General features: G+C 46.2%; 1 protein-coding gene across 3 annotated transcripts in view; it reads right to left on the bottom strand.

Annotated features, from left to right (window-relative positions):
- Positions 1-19,483, bottom strand: part of MYO18B (myosin XVIIIB) — a 217,595-nt gene that overhangs the window by 31,773 nt on the left and 166,339 nt on the right. For all 3 annotated transcript variants that reach the window (XM_030915727.1, XM_030915728.1, XM_030915726.1), the window contains exon 28: positions 8,226-8,356. In XM_030915727.1, coding sequence (XP_030771587.1) covers positions 8,226-8,356 — 131 coding nt within the window. The remainder of the gene's footprint in view (positions 1-8,225; positions 8,357-19,483) is intronic.

Raw genomic sequence — 19,483 nt, forward strand, 5'->3', positions numbered from 1 at the left:
CACTTTGGGAAGCGGAGGCGGGTGGATCACGAGGTCAGGAGTTCCAGACCAACCTGGGGAAGATGGTGAAACCCTGTTTCTACTAAAAATACAAAAATTAGCCAGGCATGGTGGCATGTGCCTCTAGTCCCAGCTACTCGGGAGGCTGAGGTAGAAGAATTGCTTGAACCTGGGAGGCAGAGGTTGCAGTGAGCCAATATCATGCCATCGCACTCCAGCCTGGGTGACAGAGTGAGACAAGAAGAAGAAGGAGGAGGAGAAGGAGGAGGGGAGGGGGAGGGGGAGGAGGGGAAAGGAGGGGGGGAGGGGGAGGAGGGAAGGGGCATGCGGAGGGGGAGGGGGACTTGTGCCGGGAATTTGTAAACAGGGGATTGACGATGAGCAAGATAATTAATTCAGTGTCTTCAGCTGTACTTCTTTAGGGTCAGTCTTTGCCAGACAATTCCGGTCTAAAAGCAAATGTTGCCTGGGAAGTAACATGTAAATTCACTGGCCCCATCTCACAGTGACAGACACAAGTTCGCCTTAATGACAGGGCAGTTACTGGGCAGAGAACAGAGACCTTGACAAGGGAAAGGAGGAAGTAGGTTACATTTGACATGACAGCAGAGCTTGGCCATTAGCAGTGTATGTTATGGGGTCAGCCTGGAAATCAGATCATGGCTTCATCACTTACTGCATGGATTGGGGCAAGTTTCTTGACTTCTCAGTTCCTTCATCTGCAAACTGGGAATGATAATGGTAGGAACCTCAGAGAGTTGTTTTGAGGAAAATGTATCCCAAACAGGTAGCAAAGTACCTGCACAAAGTAATGTCTCAAGAAACGGTACCTATTCTTACAATTATCATTATTTCCTGTAATGCTGGAATAGATAAAGTAGTTTGGAGCCCTGACTCTCTGTGAATCCTACAAGCTAGATATATGGGCTAGAAGGAAAGCCAGGTGGTCTATGCAGCATCATTTAAACAGGTGTATATGGTATTAAGGCCTTGAGTTGCAACTTGAACTGCAGCATCAACCTTCTTAGATTAATAGGAATGCTTTAAGTTGTTCTCCTTGGCCTGGAGCACATTCATTACTCACAGGGGACAAACTAGCAAGTAAAAAAGTTGCTGGAAAGGAGCTGTTGGCAATTCCAATGACTGTCCTACTATGTAGCAAGAAACTTTACAGTTTGGACAGAGCCTGGGTCCACTCACGAACAAATTAACTCAGAAGCATGCCCTCAGTAGCAACCAGAATCTTTGGTTAGACCCAGATCTTTCCACTTGTCCTACTGCAGCCTAATTTTAGCCAGGTTATAAAAGGATGTACGTTGGAAAATGTCCAACTTATACTCAACAAAGCAATTGAGGACTCTTTTTTCAGAGCATTCATCTCAGATTGGACCAGCTGGTACTTATGCACTTTCAGCTAACCCAAGAGTAAGAGGTCATTCACTGACCTCTCTACATCTCACCCAAACCCCTTTACCCCTTAGCCAAGGTGACAGACAGAGCAGCCGCAGCCCCTGGGCCATGAATAGACGGGGCTGTCTGTCAGCCAGCACATTCCTCCCTCCATGAATAATGAGCATGCACCAGGCCTGGGTGACTGGCTTAAAGCATTTCTCCATTAATCTAAGGAGGTTGATGCCACAGTGCAAGTTACAATGCAGGGCCCTAGTGCAGGAGAGCACATGTTTAAATGCTGCGGCATAGGCCACCTGGTTTTCTGAGCACGTAGCCACGTTTCCAGCCTGGAAGGCCTGTTACACTCAGATCTAATTCCCAACATGGGGAAATGTGACTTTTTGTAATTTGAACAAGTCTCTCAAAGAACCTCACCTGCAGCTAAAGCCTCTCTCTCTCTCTCTCTTTCTCTCTCTCTCTCTCTCTCTCTCTCTCTCTCTCTCTCTCTCTCGTGTGTGTGTGTGTGTGTGGTGTGTGTGTGTGTGTGTGTGTGTGTGTGTGTTTCTCTCCTGGCTTGGCTTTGAATTCTATTATAATTGAGAACTCTGGAGAAGTACCTCGAACCAGTCCCTCAGGCTCTAATCCAAACCTCTTACCCCAGGGTGATGAGGCAATTAGGAGTGAAGTGTAGCGTGGAGCTGCTAGCAAGTGGGAGACTATAGACTGGGGCCTGGGCAGGAGCTGGTGGTTCTGCTGTGGACTGTGGATTTACAATCTAGCAACACAAATACTTCTTTTCATTGTTTACAACCAATTTAATCGCACTGTGATCAGAGAACATGCCTTATACAATATTAATTCTTTGAAATGTGTTCAGACTTCATGGGCAATTTTTTTCCCAGTTTCCCCATCTCTGCGATATTATTGAAATCTACACTGTGTTTCCACCTCAGATCCAAGTTCTAAGTCAACACATGAGGATCAAGGCCTGCCGAGAATTAGGAAACGCTCCCTAAGAACCACGCTGGGGTCAGGGCTGGCTTCAGGGGCTGGCAACCCATGCCCAGAAGGGGCTGCATTTTGGTTTAATGCTCTTCTGTCACTGTCTTGAAATTTTTAATAATTTTTGAACAAGGAGCCCCTTCCTTCCTTCCTTTCTTTTTTTTTTTTTTGTGAGACGCAGTCTTGCTCTGTCACCCAGGCTAGAGTGCAGTGGCACAATCTCGGCTCACCACAAGCTCCGCCTCCTGGGTTCATGCCATTCTCCTGCCTCGCCTCCTGAGTAGCTGGGACTACAGGCACCCACCACCACACCCGGCTAATTTTTTTGTATTTTCAGTAGAGATGGGGTTTCACCGTGTTAGCCAGGATAGTCTTGATCTCCTGACCTCATGATCCGCCCGCCTCAGCCTCCCAAAGTGCTGGGATTACAGGTGTGAGCCACCGCGCCCAGCCTTCTTTCTTTCCTTTCCTTCCTTTCCTTCCCTTCCTTCCCTTCCTTCCCTTCCTTTTCTTGCTTTTTTCACTCCCTCCCTCCCTCCCTCCCTCCCTCCTCCCTCCCTCCCTCCCTCCCTCCCTCTCTCCTTCCTTCCTTCCTTCCTTCCTTCCTTCCTTCCTTCCTTCCTTCCTTCCTTTCCCTCCCTCCCTCCCTCCCTCCCTCCCTCCCTTCCTTCCTTCCTTCTTTTTGACAGAGTTTCACTCTGTTGCCCAGGGCTGCAGTATACTGGCGCCATCTCAGCTCACTGCAACCTCTGCCTCCCTCGTTTAAGCCATCCTCCTGCCTCCACTTCCTGAGGCCCTGGAACTACAGGCGTGCACCACCACGCCTGGCTAATTTTTGTATTTTTGGTAGAGACAGGGTTTCGCCATGTCTGGCCAGGCTGGTCTCGAACTCCTGACCTCAAGTGATCCACCCACCTTGGCCTCCCGAAGTGCTGGGATTACAGGCATGAGCCACCACGCCTGGCAAGCCCCACACTTTCACTTCGCACTGAACCCTACAAATGATGTAGCCAATCCTGCCTGGGGCACTGGGGCATTTTAAGAAACTGAAGGTATCAGTGGGTTTCTATGGGTCATCTTCAGAGGAGAAGAAAGGTAGGAGAAGGGGAAAGAGGAAGGCGGGATGGAGAAAGAGAAACGGGGAACGAGAGGGCTGCTGCTCCCTCATCTACCTTCCTGGGGGACACTGGTCTTCTTTCACTTCCTAGAACGTGCCTTGATCTGCCCTTACTCGTTTTCTCCAGGCCTTCCCATGGCTGGCCCCTTCTTCTCATTCAGGTCTTAATTCCAACCCCTTCCTCTCTGGGAGGCCGTATCTGCCTATCCTGCTGTTCATCACAGCACCACGTTCTCTGCCCTCGTAACTCCAATTGTATTCTAGTGTTTTATTTATCAGTCTGTGCCCTTTATTTTTGGATACACACACATACACACACACACATGCACACACTCCACCATCAGAATGCAGGTTTGATAAAAGCAGGACCACCCCTAGGCTCTTCTCCCTCTCTATTCCTTGGCAATTCAACCAACCTGGGCTTTAGACACAGTTCCAAACGTTCATTTCTGCCTGACCTCAGGCAAGTTATTCAACCTCTCTTCATCTGTAAGAGAGAGAATAACGATAACAAGAAGCAAGTGTAATAAAACAAGCACTTAACACAGCATCTCGCATGCAATAGGTGCTCAGTAAGAATTTATCAAATGAATGAATGAATGCAATTGATGATTCTCGTTGAGCCCCTACTATGCGCAAGGTACTGTGCTAGGAAGTCATACTTTTTCACTTGCTTCTTATTATTAACCCATCTTAGACTCAAAGAGACGGAGGCTCAGAGAGGTTGAATAACTTGTCCAAGGTCACGCAGAAATTAACTATTAGATTTAATTGGCAATCAAACTCGTTGACGTGCAAAGCCTATTCCCTCTCAAATTCTTCCTTGATTTCCAATTGTAATAATCCTGCACATTGCACGGGGCTTTTTCGGGTACAGGCACAAGATGCATTTTTTACACCTGGCATTCTGTAGTCAATTCACACCTCACAGCAACTCTGAAAAGTGGGTGATGTCCCTTCCAGTTATGAGGCAGGTGTTATATGGAAATTAGAGATCCAGTCAAGGAAAAAACATCAGAAGCCCAGCAGGGAGGAAGATTTAAGCTCCTAGAGACAGAAGATCATGAAAAGTGAGACAGAAGGAATTCAGATTGGATTCCTGGGTGCCCAGGGCATGGAGCTCAGAAAGGGTAGATCAGAACAGAGGAGACAGATAAAGGCATCTCTTATTAGGATGAGGGTGACAGCAGGGTCCCTTTAAAGCCAGAAGGGATTCCCCACCATGCCAAGACTGGAGTGATGTCTGCAACCTTCTGTGTGTGACCTCACCACCAGGACCTCATTCCCCCAGTGAGATGTCTGTCCCTTGCTGCTTCTTTTCCTTTTCCTTTTATAATGTTTTTATTTCTTAATGTTTGGGGGTACATAGTAGGTATATATATTTATGGGGTACATGAGATGTTTTTATACCGGCATGCAATACGTAATAACCACATCATGGAAAATGGGGTATCCATCCCCTCAAGCAATTATCCTTTGTGTTACAAACAATTCAGTTATACTCCTTTAGTTATTTTTTAATGGACAATGAAATGATTATTGACCACAGTCATCCTGTTGTGCTATTAAATACCAGGTCTCATTCATTCATTCTAACTACATTTTTGTACCATTAGCCATCCCACCTCCTACTGTCTATTCCTATGGCTTAAATTGTTTTGATTTTTACATCCCACAAGAACGTGAGAACATGCAATGTTTCGCTTTCTGTGTCTGGTTTATTTCACTTAACATAATGACTTCCAGTTCCATTCACATTGCCGCAAATGACTGAATCTCATTCTTTTTTATGGCTGAATAGTACTCCATTGTGTATACGCATCACATTTTCTTTTTTTTTTTTTTTTTTTTTTTGAGACGGAGTCTGGCTCTGTCTCCCAGGCTGGAGTGCAGTGGCCGGATCTCAGCTCACTGCAAGCTCCGCCTCCCGGGTTTACGCCATTCTCCTGCCTCAGCCTCCCGAGTAGCTGGGACTACAGGCGCCCCGCCACCTCGCCCGGCTAGTTTTTTTGTATTTTTTAGTAGAGACGGGGTTTCACCGTGTTAGCCAGGATGGTCTCGATCTCCTGACCTCATGATCCGCCCGTCTCGGCCTCCCAAAGTGCTGGGATTACAGGCTTGAGCCACCGCGCCCGGCACCACATTTTCTTTATTCATTCATCTGTTGATGGACACTGTCCCTTGCTTCTTGTTGCACCTTCTTCCAGCCTGTCACCCACCCTTCAAGCATGGATCCTCCACCTCCTTCCAATGCTGTTATGTTTACTTAATTTTTATTGTTTACTAGAAAAGCAATATTTTCTATGCAAGTGAAAATAATTTAAACATTTTGCTCATTGACCAAAGACGGTAGTAACTACAGCCATTCATTCCTGCTGTAATTCATGCAAAAGCTCTATTGTTTCTATGAATGGAGAAGCCAGCCCAAGCATCAAACAAGTAATATTGACAAAAGGAGTTTGTAATTACAGTAAGTTCTGCCATGACACTAATAAAACAGGAGGAGGAGGGGATAGTGGAGGTGGGATCCTAAATGCAATCATGAGCTGGAAAGCAGCTACAACATCAGGATTTGCCCTTTTACCAGCAGTTTGGCAGCTGTGCCAATTAGCAGGGAATGGTGGGAATATTTGGAATGTGCATAGAAGCCACTTTTGGACAAATTAAAGAATTTTTTTAAGATGAAGTCTTTTATTTAGAGGCAAAACATGAAGTTTTATTTACTTATTTATTTTCTGAGACAGGGTCTTGCTCTGTCGCCCAGGCTGGAGTGCAGTGGCACAATCACAGATCACAGCTCACTGCAGCCTCAAACGCCTGGGTTGAAGTCATCCTCCTACCTCAGCCTCCTGAGTAGCTGGGACTACAGATGCCACCATATCTGGCTAATTTTTAAAAAGGAGTTTTTGTAGAGATGGAGACTCCTTATGTTTCCCGGGCTGGTCTTGAATTCCTGGTCTCAAGTGATCCTCCTGCCTCAGCCTCCCAAAGTGCTGGGATTACAGGTATGGGCCACCATGCCTGGCCAAGAACATGGAGTTTTAGAGTCCAGTGGCTCTCCGTCTTGCTCCTGCTGAGCGCAAACATCTTTACTGGAGAGTCTGAGGTTACAAATCCCTCAGCAGCTATGACCAGCCCAGGATTCCATTAAGGGAGGAGGTTATGCGCATTCTAAAATTAGGTGTATGGAGTACATAACTTATTTGAGCAAAATCTCCCAAAGAGAGTACTAGTAGAGCTAGAGATGTGTGTGCATGTTCATTGCACAGATTTCAGAAAATATAAATAAACTTGAAGAAAAAAAAATTGTCACCCGTAACGCCTTTCCTCAGTGTTAGAATGTTGGTGTATTTCTTCCAGTTTTTTTCCTTGACTATTCATAGTCAGCTCTAATATAGACAATATAGATGTCTGGTTCTTCCTGCTGGCTAAACCAGAGCTGATTTGTAACCCTCTCTGCTTCCCTTGCCTGTCTTGCACCTACATGTCCCAAAGGTCAGCAGCTGCCCCTGCCTCCACCCCTTAAAAGGGGTGTGAGTGGCAAAGGTCTGGGTAGGAAGTTCAGCAGACCTGAGTTCTAGCTCAGTGTATGAAGCTAATTTGCTGTGTGACCTTGAACTTCTCTGCAGTCAGGGTGCTCATATGGAAACAGAGAGGGATGCATTCCAAAGACTGATAATTGACTGTTCTGGCTGCAGAAAAAAACAGCCTTCACAGAGAGGAAGACCAAGAAAAACTGGCTTTTAATGTGGCCTGTTCAGGTGTGTACAGGGGCAGCTTGCAGGCCGCAGGAGGGAACCACCTCTGGAGATTCTTTATTGGAAAGCTATGTAAGGAAAGTGTCTTCTCTGCTACCCAGACTTTGCCACAGAGGCTAGAATGGGGGCAGGGATGTGTGGCAAGACAGGCAGTTGTGGTTCCTGGAGAAGCAATAAGCCAAGGGTACAAAGGTAGCTCCTGGGAACAGAACACTACAGAAGTTGGACAGCCTGGACCCGTGGGTCCAGGTGGGATACCTCAAACTCTTTCCAGCTGAGCAGTCCACCTGTGGCCTGCAGTAGCTTGAGACTCAAGCAGAGATGGTGAGAAGTAGCCCATCTTCTGAGAAAGGCAAGAAGCCCTGCCACTGTTGGGTGGTCTCGCTAATCACCAGCCCAACCTTGCATCCTTGAATCGGCCATTGCCCTTGTAAAACAATGTCCATTATTCTGTACAAACATAGCTTCCACTTCTATAGCACTTACATACCTGTCATGTTCATCTGTGAACTCAATTAACTCTCAACAACAGCCCTATGAAATAGGCAGTAGATTGAATATATGAAACTTCCAGTCTGTAGGTCAAAAATAGTCCCATCTTGGCAACTGCATGTGGTTCATCCTAATATTATTATGCCCATTTTACAGATGAGGGAATTAGGCCAAGATTGGACATGGAACTTGCAGAAGACCATACACTAGTCCTTATTCCAGTCACATTGCCTCACCAAAGGCTTGCTGAGCTGGACTGAGAGGTTTTAGCAACAGCAAGGAGAGGTTAACACCAGCAGGGCAACATACAGTCTCTCCTCACCCAAGGAAGCCAATGATGCCTCCAGCTCTAGAACATCTTTGGGTTTCCCAGTGAATGTGGCCCCAGCCTGGCTAAAGGGCAAAGAGCTCCAGGATGCTGTCCACCTGCTGCGCCCAGCCCCGCCCAGCCCCCAGCAAGTTACCTCTCAGTATCACTATCGCTGGATGCCACTTCTTCCAAGGCTGCCTGCAGGTCAGCAATCCGCCGAATGGACGTCTCCAGGTCTGTCTGGAGGGTCTGCCTCACTGCCCCAAGTTCCTCCACATACTTCTCCTGGGGACAGAGGATGCAAACATACATTGGCCTTGGGCAAGAAATGCACCACCCATGCATGCACTGGGGAAGAGACACGCCCCAGGCTGAGCCTAGCGTTCACTGAGCACTATTAAGTGGTAGGTTCTCCACGAGAGGCTCTCTCTGTGGACAGGTTTATGGGATCCTTAACCAGGTGTTCCATGGTTCATAGAGGAGGGAATAGATACTCCAGGGCATGGCACACAGAGCTTGCTCACCTGTGCAGGGAGTGCTGCTCCCAGTGCATCTGACCCCAGGGCCATGCTCTGAATCTGCACCACCATGCGCAGTGGATACTCAGCCCATCTCGGATGGATGAGTAAATGTAAAAACCAAGAAGGGTCATGGAGTCTGGTTTAGGAAGCTGAGCCCCAGGGATAAGTCTAGTGCAGGAGGTCATGGGGAGAGTATAACAAAGACGGTTTTCTTTCAAGTACGTCCTCTAGACACCCCCACCTTGCTATCCTCACAGCAGCAAAAGCAAAGATAAAAAACCTAGCTGGGCTCCCTCTAGAACAGGCAAGCACAATGGGCATTTATGGAGCTCTTTCTGTGGCTAGAGCTGTGCTGAGTGTTTTGCAGCCAGGATCTCACTCATGCCTCGCAGGCCCAGCGGGTGAGTCTCTATTCTTGTTCCCATTTCACAGATGAGGAACTGAGGCCTTAAGAAGTAAAGACTTTATGGCGGAGCTGGAACTCTAGCTCAGTGCCTCTGACTCCCCTCTCAGGGTTCATCTTAGTGATCAGTACTTTCTGGGACCTTTCTAATCGGATTTTATCTGGACTCTTGGGAAAATCTCTGACTTTAATTTGTAACCTACTCATTGCTACCCTTTAACATACAATGATTGTCACCTGATGGTTAGTTTGCCCCCCAGAGGACATTTGGCCATGTCTGGAGACATTTCTGGCAGTCACAACTTGGGGAAATGCTGCTGGTATCTGGTGGGTAGAGGCCAGAGATGCTGTTCAACATCCTATGAGGCACAGGACAATCCCACAAAGAATTATCTGGCCTGAATGTCCACGGTGCTGAGTTTGAAACCCTGGGTGAGAACCAGAATCTAACCTCCTGGTAATTCATCTTATGGGAATAAATCAAGCGGCAGAACACAGCTCTATGCCCGAGGATGTTTGCGGCGGTGCTACCAACGACTAGGAGAGGCTGGGATCTGCCTCATCACCCAGCAATTGGGAATGGTTAGAGAAATCACAGTGTGTCACTTTGAGGCTCTTAGGCAGACATTAACATTAGAAATAAGAATTGTGGCAGCACAGAGTGCTTCTGTGAAATAACATGAAGCAAATGGAATAGATCCAAACAGTATCATGCCCAAATCTATGCAAATAACACAGAGAATTGAGAATATTTATGGATGGGGCGAAGCGGGGTTATAGATGGGATTTTTCTTGTAAGAGGCTCTAATTATGTACAGTTTATTTTTGGACTGCTGTATAAAGGAACACACATACCAACTGAGGACAGTGGGAAGGAAGAAATTTGAGGATGTGGGGTCAAAGTGCAATTCCCAGCTCCCCATGGAACTGAGTAGGTGAGTGAAAATGAATGGCTCACAGCCCCTCTCTTAGCCTAGAGTCATTTTTCTCTTTCTCTCTCTTTCTTTTTTTTTTCTTTTTTTTTTGAGACAGAGTCTTGCTCTGTTGCACAGGCTGGAGTGCAGTGGCGCGATCTCAGCTCACTGCAACCTCCACCACCCGGGTCCAAGTAATTCTTCTGCGTCAGCCTCCCAAGTAGATGGGATTACAGTTACAGGCACCCACCACCACGTCCAGCTAATTTATGTATTTTTTTTTTTTTTTTTTTTAGCAGAGACGGGGTTTCACCATGTTGGCCAGGCTGGTCTTGAACTCCTGACCTCAAGTGATCCACCCACCTTGGCCTCCCAAAGTGCTGGAATTACAGGCATAAACCACCACACCCGGCCTCATTTTTCTTTATTTTGCAGATGAGGAAATTAAAGCCAGCAAGGTCACTCAGCGAGGTCACTCAAGAAAGGCGCAGAGCTGGGATCTGAACCCTGGACTTGGCGGCTCCAAGTCCAGTGCTCTTTCTGCGGCTCTGATTGCATTCCCCAAAAGAAGTTAGCGAGGACCACTGCAGGGACACACAGCTCTCTGCAGGTCGGCTTGCCCGTTCACATTATTGTACGTCTGTGCCTTTCCAATGTTTTCTGATTTTAAAGAGAGAGAGGCAGCAGGCAAAGACTGAGTAAACCTAAGGCTGAGCTGATGAGAGGGAGAAGGGGTGGTGGGAAGGATGCCACGGTGGTGGCATGAGAAGGGGCTGCCAGTCCATCCCAGTTGATTGAAGCCACCAACTGTGAAATCCCTATCTCAGCCTTGACAAGGTGAGAGACAACCCGAGGTTGGGGCCTCCAGGTTGTCAGAGGAAATAAAGGACACTGAGGGACTGTGAAGGAGGGGGTGCTCACCCCAGGACATCAGCATGTCAGCTCATGAACACACCTAGAAAATGGCTAGGTGCAAAATCCCGGCAGCTTCTGGAAGCATCTGCCCAGGCTCCACTCTTTTCCTTTTTTTTTTTTTTTTTTTTTTTTTTTAAGACGGAGTCTTGCTCTGCAGCCCAGGCTGGAGGACAGTGGCACAATTTTGGCTCACTGCAAGCTCTGCCTCCCAGGTTCACGCCATCCTCCTGCCTTAGCCTCCCAAGTAGCTGGGACTACAGGCGCTTGCCACCACGCCTGGCTTATTTTTATTTTTTATTTTTTTGTATTTTTAGTAGAGACAGGGTTTCACCGTGTTAGCCAGGATGGTCTCAATCTCCTGACCTCATGATCCACCCGCCTCAGCCTCCAAAGTGCTGGGATTACAGGCATGAGCCACTGTACCCGGCCGGCCCCACTCTTTTCTAATGGGCCAGGACGATGGTGTCACTGGGCATTAGCCACTTTCTCCCAGATATGGCACCTGTGTCTTTGTAAGACACAGAGGCAGAAAAATCTGTATTGCTGTCTAAGATTCTATCCCACGTCCACACGTCTGGGCCATTGTGGGTTATGTGTTAAGTACAGTGAATCCTATAAGCATTGGTTCAATGAATGTCTAACCAAATGACCTGTCTGAGGTCACGCCGCTGGGAGACCACAAAGCTGAGATGTGCATCCAGGTCTTGGGTTCTTAAGTGGGAACCCTTTAGGTCACATATGCTGAGATACGAGAAAAGGGTACAGACGCCCCTTCCTCGTTTTGCTTAGCTGAATCTTGCCCGTGTCAGTGTCATGCAGGAGCAGCAAGCTGTACAGTCCACATCCTCAGGGAGCTTCCTGGAGGGTAGAGGAGACAGACAGAAGGAGGCACTGTGTTTCAGGGATGGGTGGGCCTGGGCTGCGACTAAGCAAGTGGGCAGAAGAAATAGGAGTCTAAAATGAGTCAAATCCACAATATCATAAAAGTGAAAGTAGGCTCTGGAGCCGAGCTGCCGGGGTTCAAATCCCAACTCTGCTGCTCACTGGCTGTGTGACTTCCAGCAAGTTACTTAACCTCTCTGACCCTCAGTTGTCTCACTGGGGAAATGGAGCCAGTAGCAGACCCTCCCTCACAGGGCTCTTGTGAGGAGTAAATGAGCTTGACAGAGTGGAAACCTGATCAACAGTGGCATAGCTATCCTTTAATTCTCACAGGAGAAGAAGCATCAGGAAGAACAGTGTCATCCCCAGTTCACTGAGGAGATTTGCCAAAGTCACAAAGCAAACAAAAGCATCGGAATGCAGGACTCTGGCTCTGAAGATTTTTCACTGTCCTGCAGAGAAAAGACATGAAAAAAACAAGGGCTTCATAGAAGGTGAGTTGGCTTAGACACAGCAAGATCTTTCTGGTGAGAACCAGAAAGCCATCATTAGTTAGGCCAGAGTATACGGACCAAGAACAGGGTTTGGGGACCTGCCACTACCTTCCACCCTCCACCGTTGCCCCCTTGCCACCCTCTGCATCCCCTCCTCCATCTGCTAGGGAAGCATCAGACTCAGTGGGTGCACCCCGAGGAGAAAGCTTGGAGAAATTTAGTGTTGGTGTAATCAGCAATCAGCAAATCTTTCCTGCTTCAACACAAAAACCAAATGGAGTCTGCTGATTGCAGAGACCATTTCATTAGGCTAAACAAGTGCAGTGCCCCAAACGGTCTTCCTGGGGCAGATAAAACAAGGCGCCAGCCAGAGACCCCTCCGGAGACACGGAAGGGATGCACAAGCAGAAGGGGAAGTGAGTCAGTGACCCTCTCATGCAACAGGAAGTGGGCGGGAGGCAACGACAGCATCTGACAATCACGCTCGCTTGGGCTTGGCTCAGGGCTGCTTCATGAAAATGGGGTTGTGTTCTGAGGTTGGGTGTGAGCTTGGTCCTCTCTGTTATCAGCTCTCTTTAGAGATTTGAAGTATGGAGAGAATTTGGAAGGTGGGGAATAATTAGGATACAAAATGATTTAGATAGTTAGATGCATAGACAGCAGAAATCCTTTAAGATATACACCACATTCCCAGGGTAATCTAAAACTACAATATAATGGTGTACACACTGTAGACACACAACATCCATACCTCCTGGTATATATTATATATTCATATATTATTCATTCATACATACATGCATTTAATAAACATTTGTTGAGCACCTATGAGGTGCAGCACTGATCTAGGCACTGGCAATACAGATAAAGTCCTCACTTCCACAGAGCTTATGTTCTTGCTGGGATCTAATCTCTATCTGTATTACCGGTGTCTGGAACACAGAAGGCACTCAATACATGTTTGGGGATGAAATGAATGGTGCTATTGTATGACTATTAGTGGTGAATTAGGGAAGGATAGAGGTATTATACATTCTAACTAATGCATGCATAATATACATGATACATACATAATATATGGAGGATATATATATCGTGTACACAGAGATCAGTACAATAACATGTACTATGTAGATAACATGCATACTTGCTGACCTCCCCAGCATCACTTGAGAGAACTATGATTTCTTGTTAAACCCCCAGGCTACTCCCTCTGGAGCATATCAAAGAGTTGCCCATGTGAGAAGTAGTTCATGTGATAATTAATGGCTGCAATTAAAGTCATCTTCTCTTGTGATGTTCAATTAGAGGCTAATATTTAAAACTGCTGTTTGTTGTTTATTTTCTCTGCCCAGAGCATCTCAATCTTCAGAGGACCCTCTCCTCTCTGCAAACGGACAAGACTCTCATTTGTTAATTTTGAAACTTGATGAAAACCTATCTTGTTGCTTTCTTCTAATTTGGTAAAGACAAGCAGAAAATGTTACAGAGCCTGGTGCTGAAAAGAATTACACACACATATGCTATTATATATATAAACATGTACATATGTGAACGTGTGTGCACAATATGTACATGTGTAGATACACACCCAAATATTTCCAGCATCTGGCACATAGCTTACCTAACAAATATTAAGGATGTATTTATTAGAATCTGGTTACTGATTAGAATTAGCAATCAGCAATCCTTTCTGGCTTCAACTTGAAAATCAAATGGAGTTGAATTTTGCCTGTAACATGTACTTTATCCTATAGATCAGGGTATATTCTGAAACTTGATGAAAATAATCAAGTATTTTCATATACTTAAATGTTTAACAAACCTTGACCATAATAAATACGTGTTAAACTAATTAATAAGTGAATATATTTATGTACATTTCTTGCACACACAGGCACTCTGCTAAATGTTCAAAATATCTTATCTCATTTAATCTTTATTGAAACCCCCAGAGTCAAGTACTATAGAAACATAAAAAGTGAGCTGAGATTATTGCAACAAAGTGGTAGCAATGGCTATTATCTCTGTGTGGTAAGATATCAGGCAATTTTTACATTCCTTTTAGCACTCCTCAAGATTTTCTGTAAAGAATAAGAATTATGTTTATAGTAGGCAAGTTAAAAATAGATACTTTATTCCTCTCTGATGCTACAGTGAACAATCTCATCCACCTGCTCCGTGCTGAGAGGTAATCTTCACCACCTTGTCTTGTCCATTTTACAGATGAGCAGGCTGAGGCTCAGAGAGGTTAACCCATTTGCCTAGGGACACACAACCAAGGAAAGATCCAGAGCTAAGCTCAGGTCTCCTGACTGCAGTCCATGGCTCTTTCCAGCTTTGCTTCTAATTGTTCCTGTGTCATCCAATGATGCCCATGTCTTTGCAGGTGAGGGAATCTTTCCCAGAAAGAAAGGCTACGAGGAACTGCCATTGCTTCCTTCAAATTGTCCGAGGGTCACTTGCCTGGGAGAAATGAGGCTGAGGCTGGAGGCTGTGAAGTGAGGGAATAAAAGCCCTGTGGACTGGTCAGGGTGGCTCATGCCTCTAATCCCAGCACTTTGGGAGGCCGAGGTGGGTGGATCATTTGAGGTCAGGAGTTCGAAACCAGCCTGACCAACATGGTGAAACCCCAGCTGCAATAAAAATACAAAAAATTTAGCCGAGCTTGGTGGCACGCACCTGTAGTCCCAGCTACTCAGGAGGCTGAGGCAGGAGAATTGCTTGAACCTGGGAGGCGGAGGTTGCATTGAGCCGAGATTGCGCCACTGCACTCCAGCCTGGGTGACAGAGCAAGACTCCATCTCAAAATAATAATATAATAATAATAATAATAATAATGCCCTGTGAATTGTGTTCCAACAAGAGCTCAAAGGCTACATTGGTAATAGAGTAAGCATCAGCAGGTGGTGTTAAGCTCCACTTTGGGAAAGGAAAGAGTGGGAGTGGCCCTAAGAAAACCCAAATGTATGCCCAGTCTCCAGCAGGAATAAGGACGAAGGAGAAGTTGGTCATCACTCTACAGGGTTCTTTCCTCATAATCATCCTGAAGATTCGTTACATTATTCTTTTTTTTTTTTTTTTTCCTTGAGGGAATCTTGCTGTCACCTAGGCTGGAGTGCGGTGGCATGATCTCAGCTCACTGCACCCGCCACCTCCCAGGTTCAAGCAATTCTCCTGCCTCAGCCCCCAAGTAGCTGGGATTACAGGCACCTGCCATTCACACCTGGCTAATTTTTGTATTTTTAGTAGAGACAGGATTTCACCATGTTGGCCAGACTTGTCTCTAACTCATGGCCTCAAGTGATCCACCCACCCCAGTATTATTCTATTTTTATGATGTGATAACAGACACTGAGAGACCCATCAAAGGCACCAAATTCATACAGCTAGAAAGTGACAGATTAAAGTTGGGGCCTTCATAATTTCTAAAGGGTCAGCAAATACCCAACAATACCTCCTGTCCTTTTCTTCATACATGGCAGGCATGTCTGATCAATCACAGCAGAGACCCAAGCAATCACAGACTAGAATCCATTCTCTCAACTCACCAAGCCAAGTGTGTCATTCCAGTGCTGTCCTGTGCTTCATCTGCCAGCATCGATCAGAACTTTCAATTCTGCTACACCTTTTTTTTTTTTTTTTTTAAGAGATGGGGGGTCTCACTCTCTCGCCCAGACTGGAGAGTGCAGTGGTGCAGTCATAGCTCACTGTAACCTTGAACTCCTGGGCTCAAGTGATCCTCCCAACCTCAGTCTCCTGAGTAGCTGGGACTACAGGCATGCACCACCATGCCCAGATATTTTAGTAGTAGTAGTAGTAGTAGTAGTAGTAGTAGTAGTAGTAGTAGTAGAAGTAGTAGTATTTGCAGAAACAGGGTTCTGCTATGTTCCCCAGGTTGGTCTCAAGCTCCTGGTGTCAAGTGTCCTCCCTCCTTGGCCTCCCAAAGCATTGGGATTATAGGCATGAGCCACCACACTCAGCCTCTGCCACATTTTTAAATGACCCCAATCCTCCTAGAAATGGTTTTCATATCCTCAAAGAAGATATTTATATTAGTTAGTTGGTTCGCAAGTTTATTTCTCCTTAAAGATTGGTGAGTATTCTGTGGATCCGAGTGAAGCTGAAACTAATCACACTTCCAGGAAGACCCTGGTGGGTGGGGAGAGGGAGAGATGCAAACTGCTAACGACATCACAAATAGCAGGAACAGAACTGGCTTTGGAACAAGATGAACCCTGAAGCAGCTACGCGAAAACCGAAGAGTTACTAATCCTTTCTCACCTTCAGTTCCTCATCTGTTAAAATGGCAGTACGATATTATTCCTTGACACAAGGTGTTACAAGGAACAAATGAAATAATGTAAAATTGTGTACACCTCATCTACCTAAATCAGTAGCACGTACTTGGTCCACAGGTTCCTATTTCCTTCTTTCTAACTAAAGACACGGAAAATACGAGGGCTGCTGGTGGTTAGTGAGGATGACTTCATTTTTCAGAAAATGACGTCTAAGAACCTATTACTTGTTTTGTTGTAGCTGGAAGGATTTTACAGAATGCTTTGGGAAAACAGAAACCACTCTAGGTCATTCAGCCAAGGGAATTTAATACAGAAAATTTGTGACCCAGGTGATGGAAAAATTGAGAAGCCAGGAGAAATTAGCAACAGCAGGAAGGCACTGCCAACCTAGGGCTGGACAAAAAAGCCAAGGAGTTGGGCCATCCATTGGGAAGCAAGACCTCAATAGTGTTGCCCAGAGGAAACAGGCTTCATGGAGGAAGGAGGAGAGTCCTTGATAAAATCTGGATTTGGCCGGGCGCGGTGGCTCAAGCCTGTAATCCCAGCACTTTGGGAGGCCGAGATGGGCGGATCACAAGGTCAGGAGATCGAGACCATCCTGACTAACACGGTGAAACTCCGTCTCTACTAAAAATAATACAAAAAACTGTCCGGGCGAGGTGGCGGCGCCTGTAGTCCCAGCTCCTCAGGAGGCTGAGGCAGGAGAATGGCGTAAACCCGGGAGGCGGAGCTTGCAGTGAGCTGAGATCCGGCCATTGCACTCCAGCCTGGGTGACAGAGTGAGACTCCGTCAAAAAAAAAAAAAAAAAAAAAATCTGGATTAAAAGGAGGTACTGCTGTTTCCATGGATGCCTCAAGGCAGTGTCAAAGAAAGATATCCTGTCTTCCCCCTTCCTTTTGACCTTCAGTTGTCCGTCACTGCCTTTCATTGTTAGAACCTACCAGAAGTCAAGGAAACCAGGAAATGTCATTTTCTGTAATTCTACAGCAGAGCAGAGAAGGGGTAGGAGTAGATCTGAAAGTGAACTGGCAATGACTGGTTCAGAGCTCTAAAGCATCCAGGAACATTCCAGGAGTCATTATTTAAGACAGACAACAGTGTTTTCAGTCCGTACAAATGCATCAAACTGTTCACTTATGTGATTTGCACACTTTTCCATGTCCATATTTTGAGGAAAAAGTTATAAGACATCTAGAATTATGATTTTCTTTTTTTTTTTTTTTAATTTTAGAGACAGAGTTTCACCCTGTCACCCAAGCTAGAGTGCAGTGGTGTGATCATAGCTCACTGCAGCCTCAAACTCCTGGGCTCTCATGATCCTCCTGCCTCAGCCTACTCAGTAGCTAGGACCACAGGTGCACATCACCACATCCACTTAAGTTTGTGTGTGTGTGTGTGTGTGTGTGTGTGTGTTTTGTTTTTTGTTTTTTGAGATGGGGTCTCACTATGTTGCCCTGACTGAACTTGAACTCTGGCCCTCAAGTAATCCTCCCACCTCTGCCTCCCACTGTTGGGATCAGAGGTGTGAACCATTGTGCTCAGCCACCAGAATTATTATTTTCAAGGGCTACAGAATCAAGTGCAGGATTACAGATCCCTATTCTGTACTAGTTACGTATTGCTGTATACTAGGTTACCCAAACACTTAAGAGTTTTGAAATATCCAATATCATGTATTATCTTTCATGGTTTCTGTGGGTTGAGAATTCAGCAGTGGCTTATCTGGGTGGTTCTGGTTCAAGGTATTTGGCAGCATGAATAAAGTCCTCCCAAAGATGTCCATGATCTAATCCGGCAACATGTAAATATGTTCCCTTATATGGCAAAAGGCATTTTGCAGATATGATTATGTTAAGGATCTTGAGGTAGAGGGAAATTATCCTGGATTCTCCAGGTAGGCCCTAATATAATCAATCACAAGGGTCTTTGAAGATGGAGGCAAGGGGATCAGTGGGGGAGAGAGCAGCAATGTGGAGATGGAAGCAGGGATTGGAGTGGTGCACCCAGGAGCCAATAAATGCTGGCAGACTCTAGAAGCTAGAAGAGGCTGGAACAGATTATCCCCTGGGGCCTCCAGAAGGCACCAATCCTGATGATACCTTAATTTTTAATGCCTTTGGACCCATCTTGGACATCTATCTGATCTCTAGAACTCTAAAAGAATAAATCTGTGCTGTTTTAAGATACTGTGTTAGTGGCTGCTGGTTGCAGCAGCGATAGGGTTACAGGATCTATTGAAATGCCAGCCAGGGCTTTGGTTGTCTGCAGGCTTGACTGCAGCTGGAGGGTGCCCTTCCAAGCAGGCTCACTGATGTGGCTACTGGCTGGAGGCCTCACTTCCTCACTAGCTGTTGGCACGAAGGCTCAGTTCTCTGCCTCATGGATCTCCCACTGATGTGGTTTGGATTTGTGTCCCTGCTCAAATCTCATGTCGAATTGTAATCCCCAGTGTTGGAGGAGGGGCTGGTCTGGTGGGAGGTGACTGGATCACGGGGGTGGATTTTCCCCTTGCTGCTCTCATGATAGCGAATGAGTTCTCACAAGATCTGGTTGTTTAAAAGTATGTAGCACCTCCCCCTTCTCTCTCTTCCTCCTGCTCAAGCCATGTAGGGCCTGCCTGCTTCCCCTTGGACTTCTGCCATGATTGTGTTTCCTGAGGCCTCCTTAGCCATGCTTCCTCTACAGCCTCAGAACTATGAGCCAATTCAACCTCTTTTCTTTATAAATTATCCAGTCTCAGGTAGTTCATTATAGCAATTCAAGAACGGACTAATACACCTGCTGAGCTGCTTCAGTGTCCTCATGACACAGTGGATGGTTTTCCCACAGCAAGTGATCCACGAGGGAACAAGGCAGAAGCCAAATGTCTTTTATTATATAGTTTTATTATCATTCTTTAGACACAGGGTCTCACTCTGTTGCCTAGGCTGGAGTGCTGTGGCACTATGGTGGCTCACTGCAGCCACAGACTCCTGATCCCA

The sequence above is a fragment of the Rhinopithecus roxellana genome, chromosome 13, assembly GCF_007565055.1.
Source record: "Rhinopithecus roxellana isolate Shanxi Qingling chromosome 13, ASM756505v1, whole genome shotgun sequence".
Lineage (NCBI taxonomy): Eukaryota > Metazoa > Chordata > Mammalia > Primates > Cercopithecidae > Rhinopithecus > Rhinopithecus roxellana.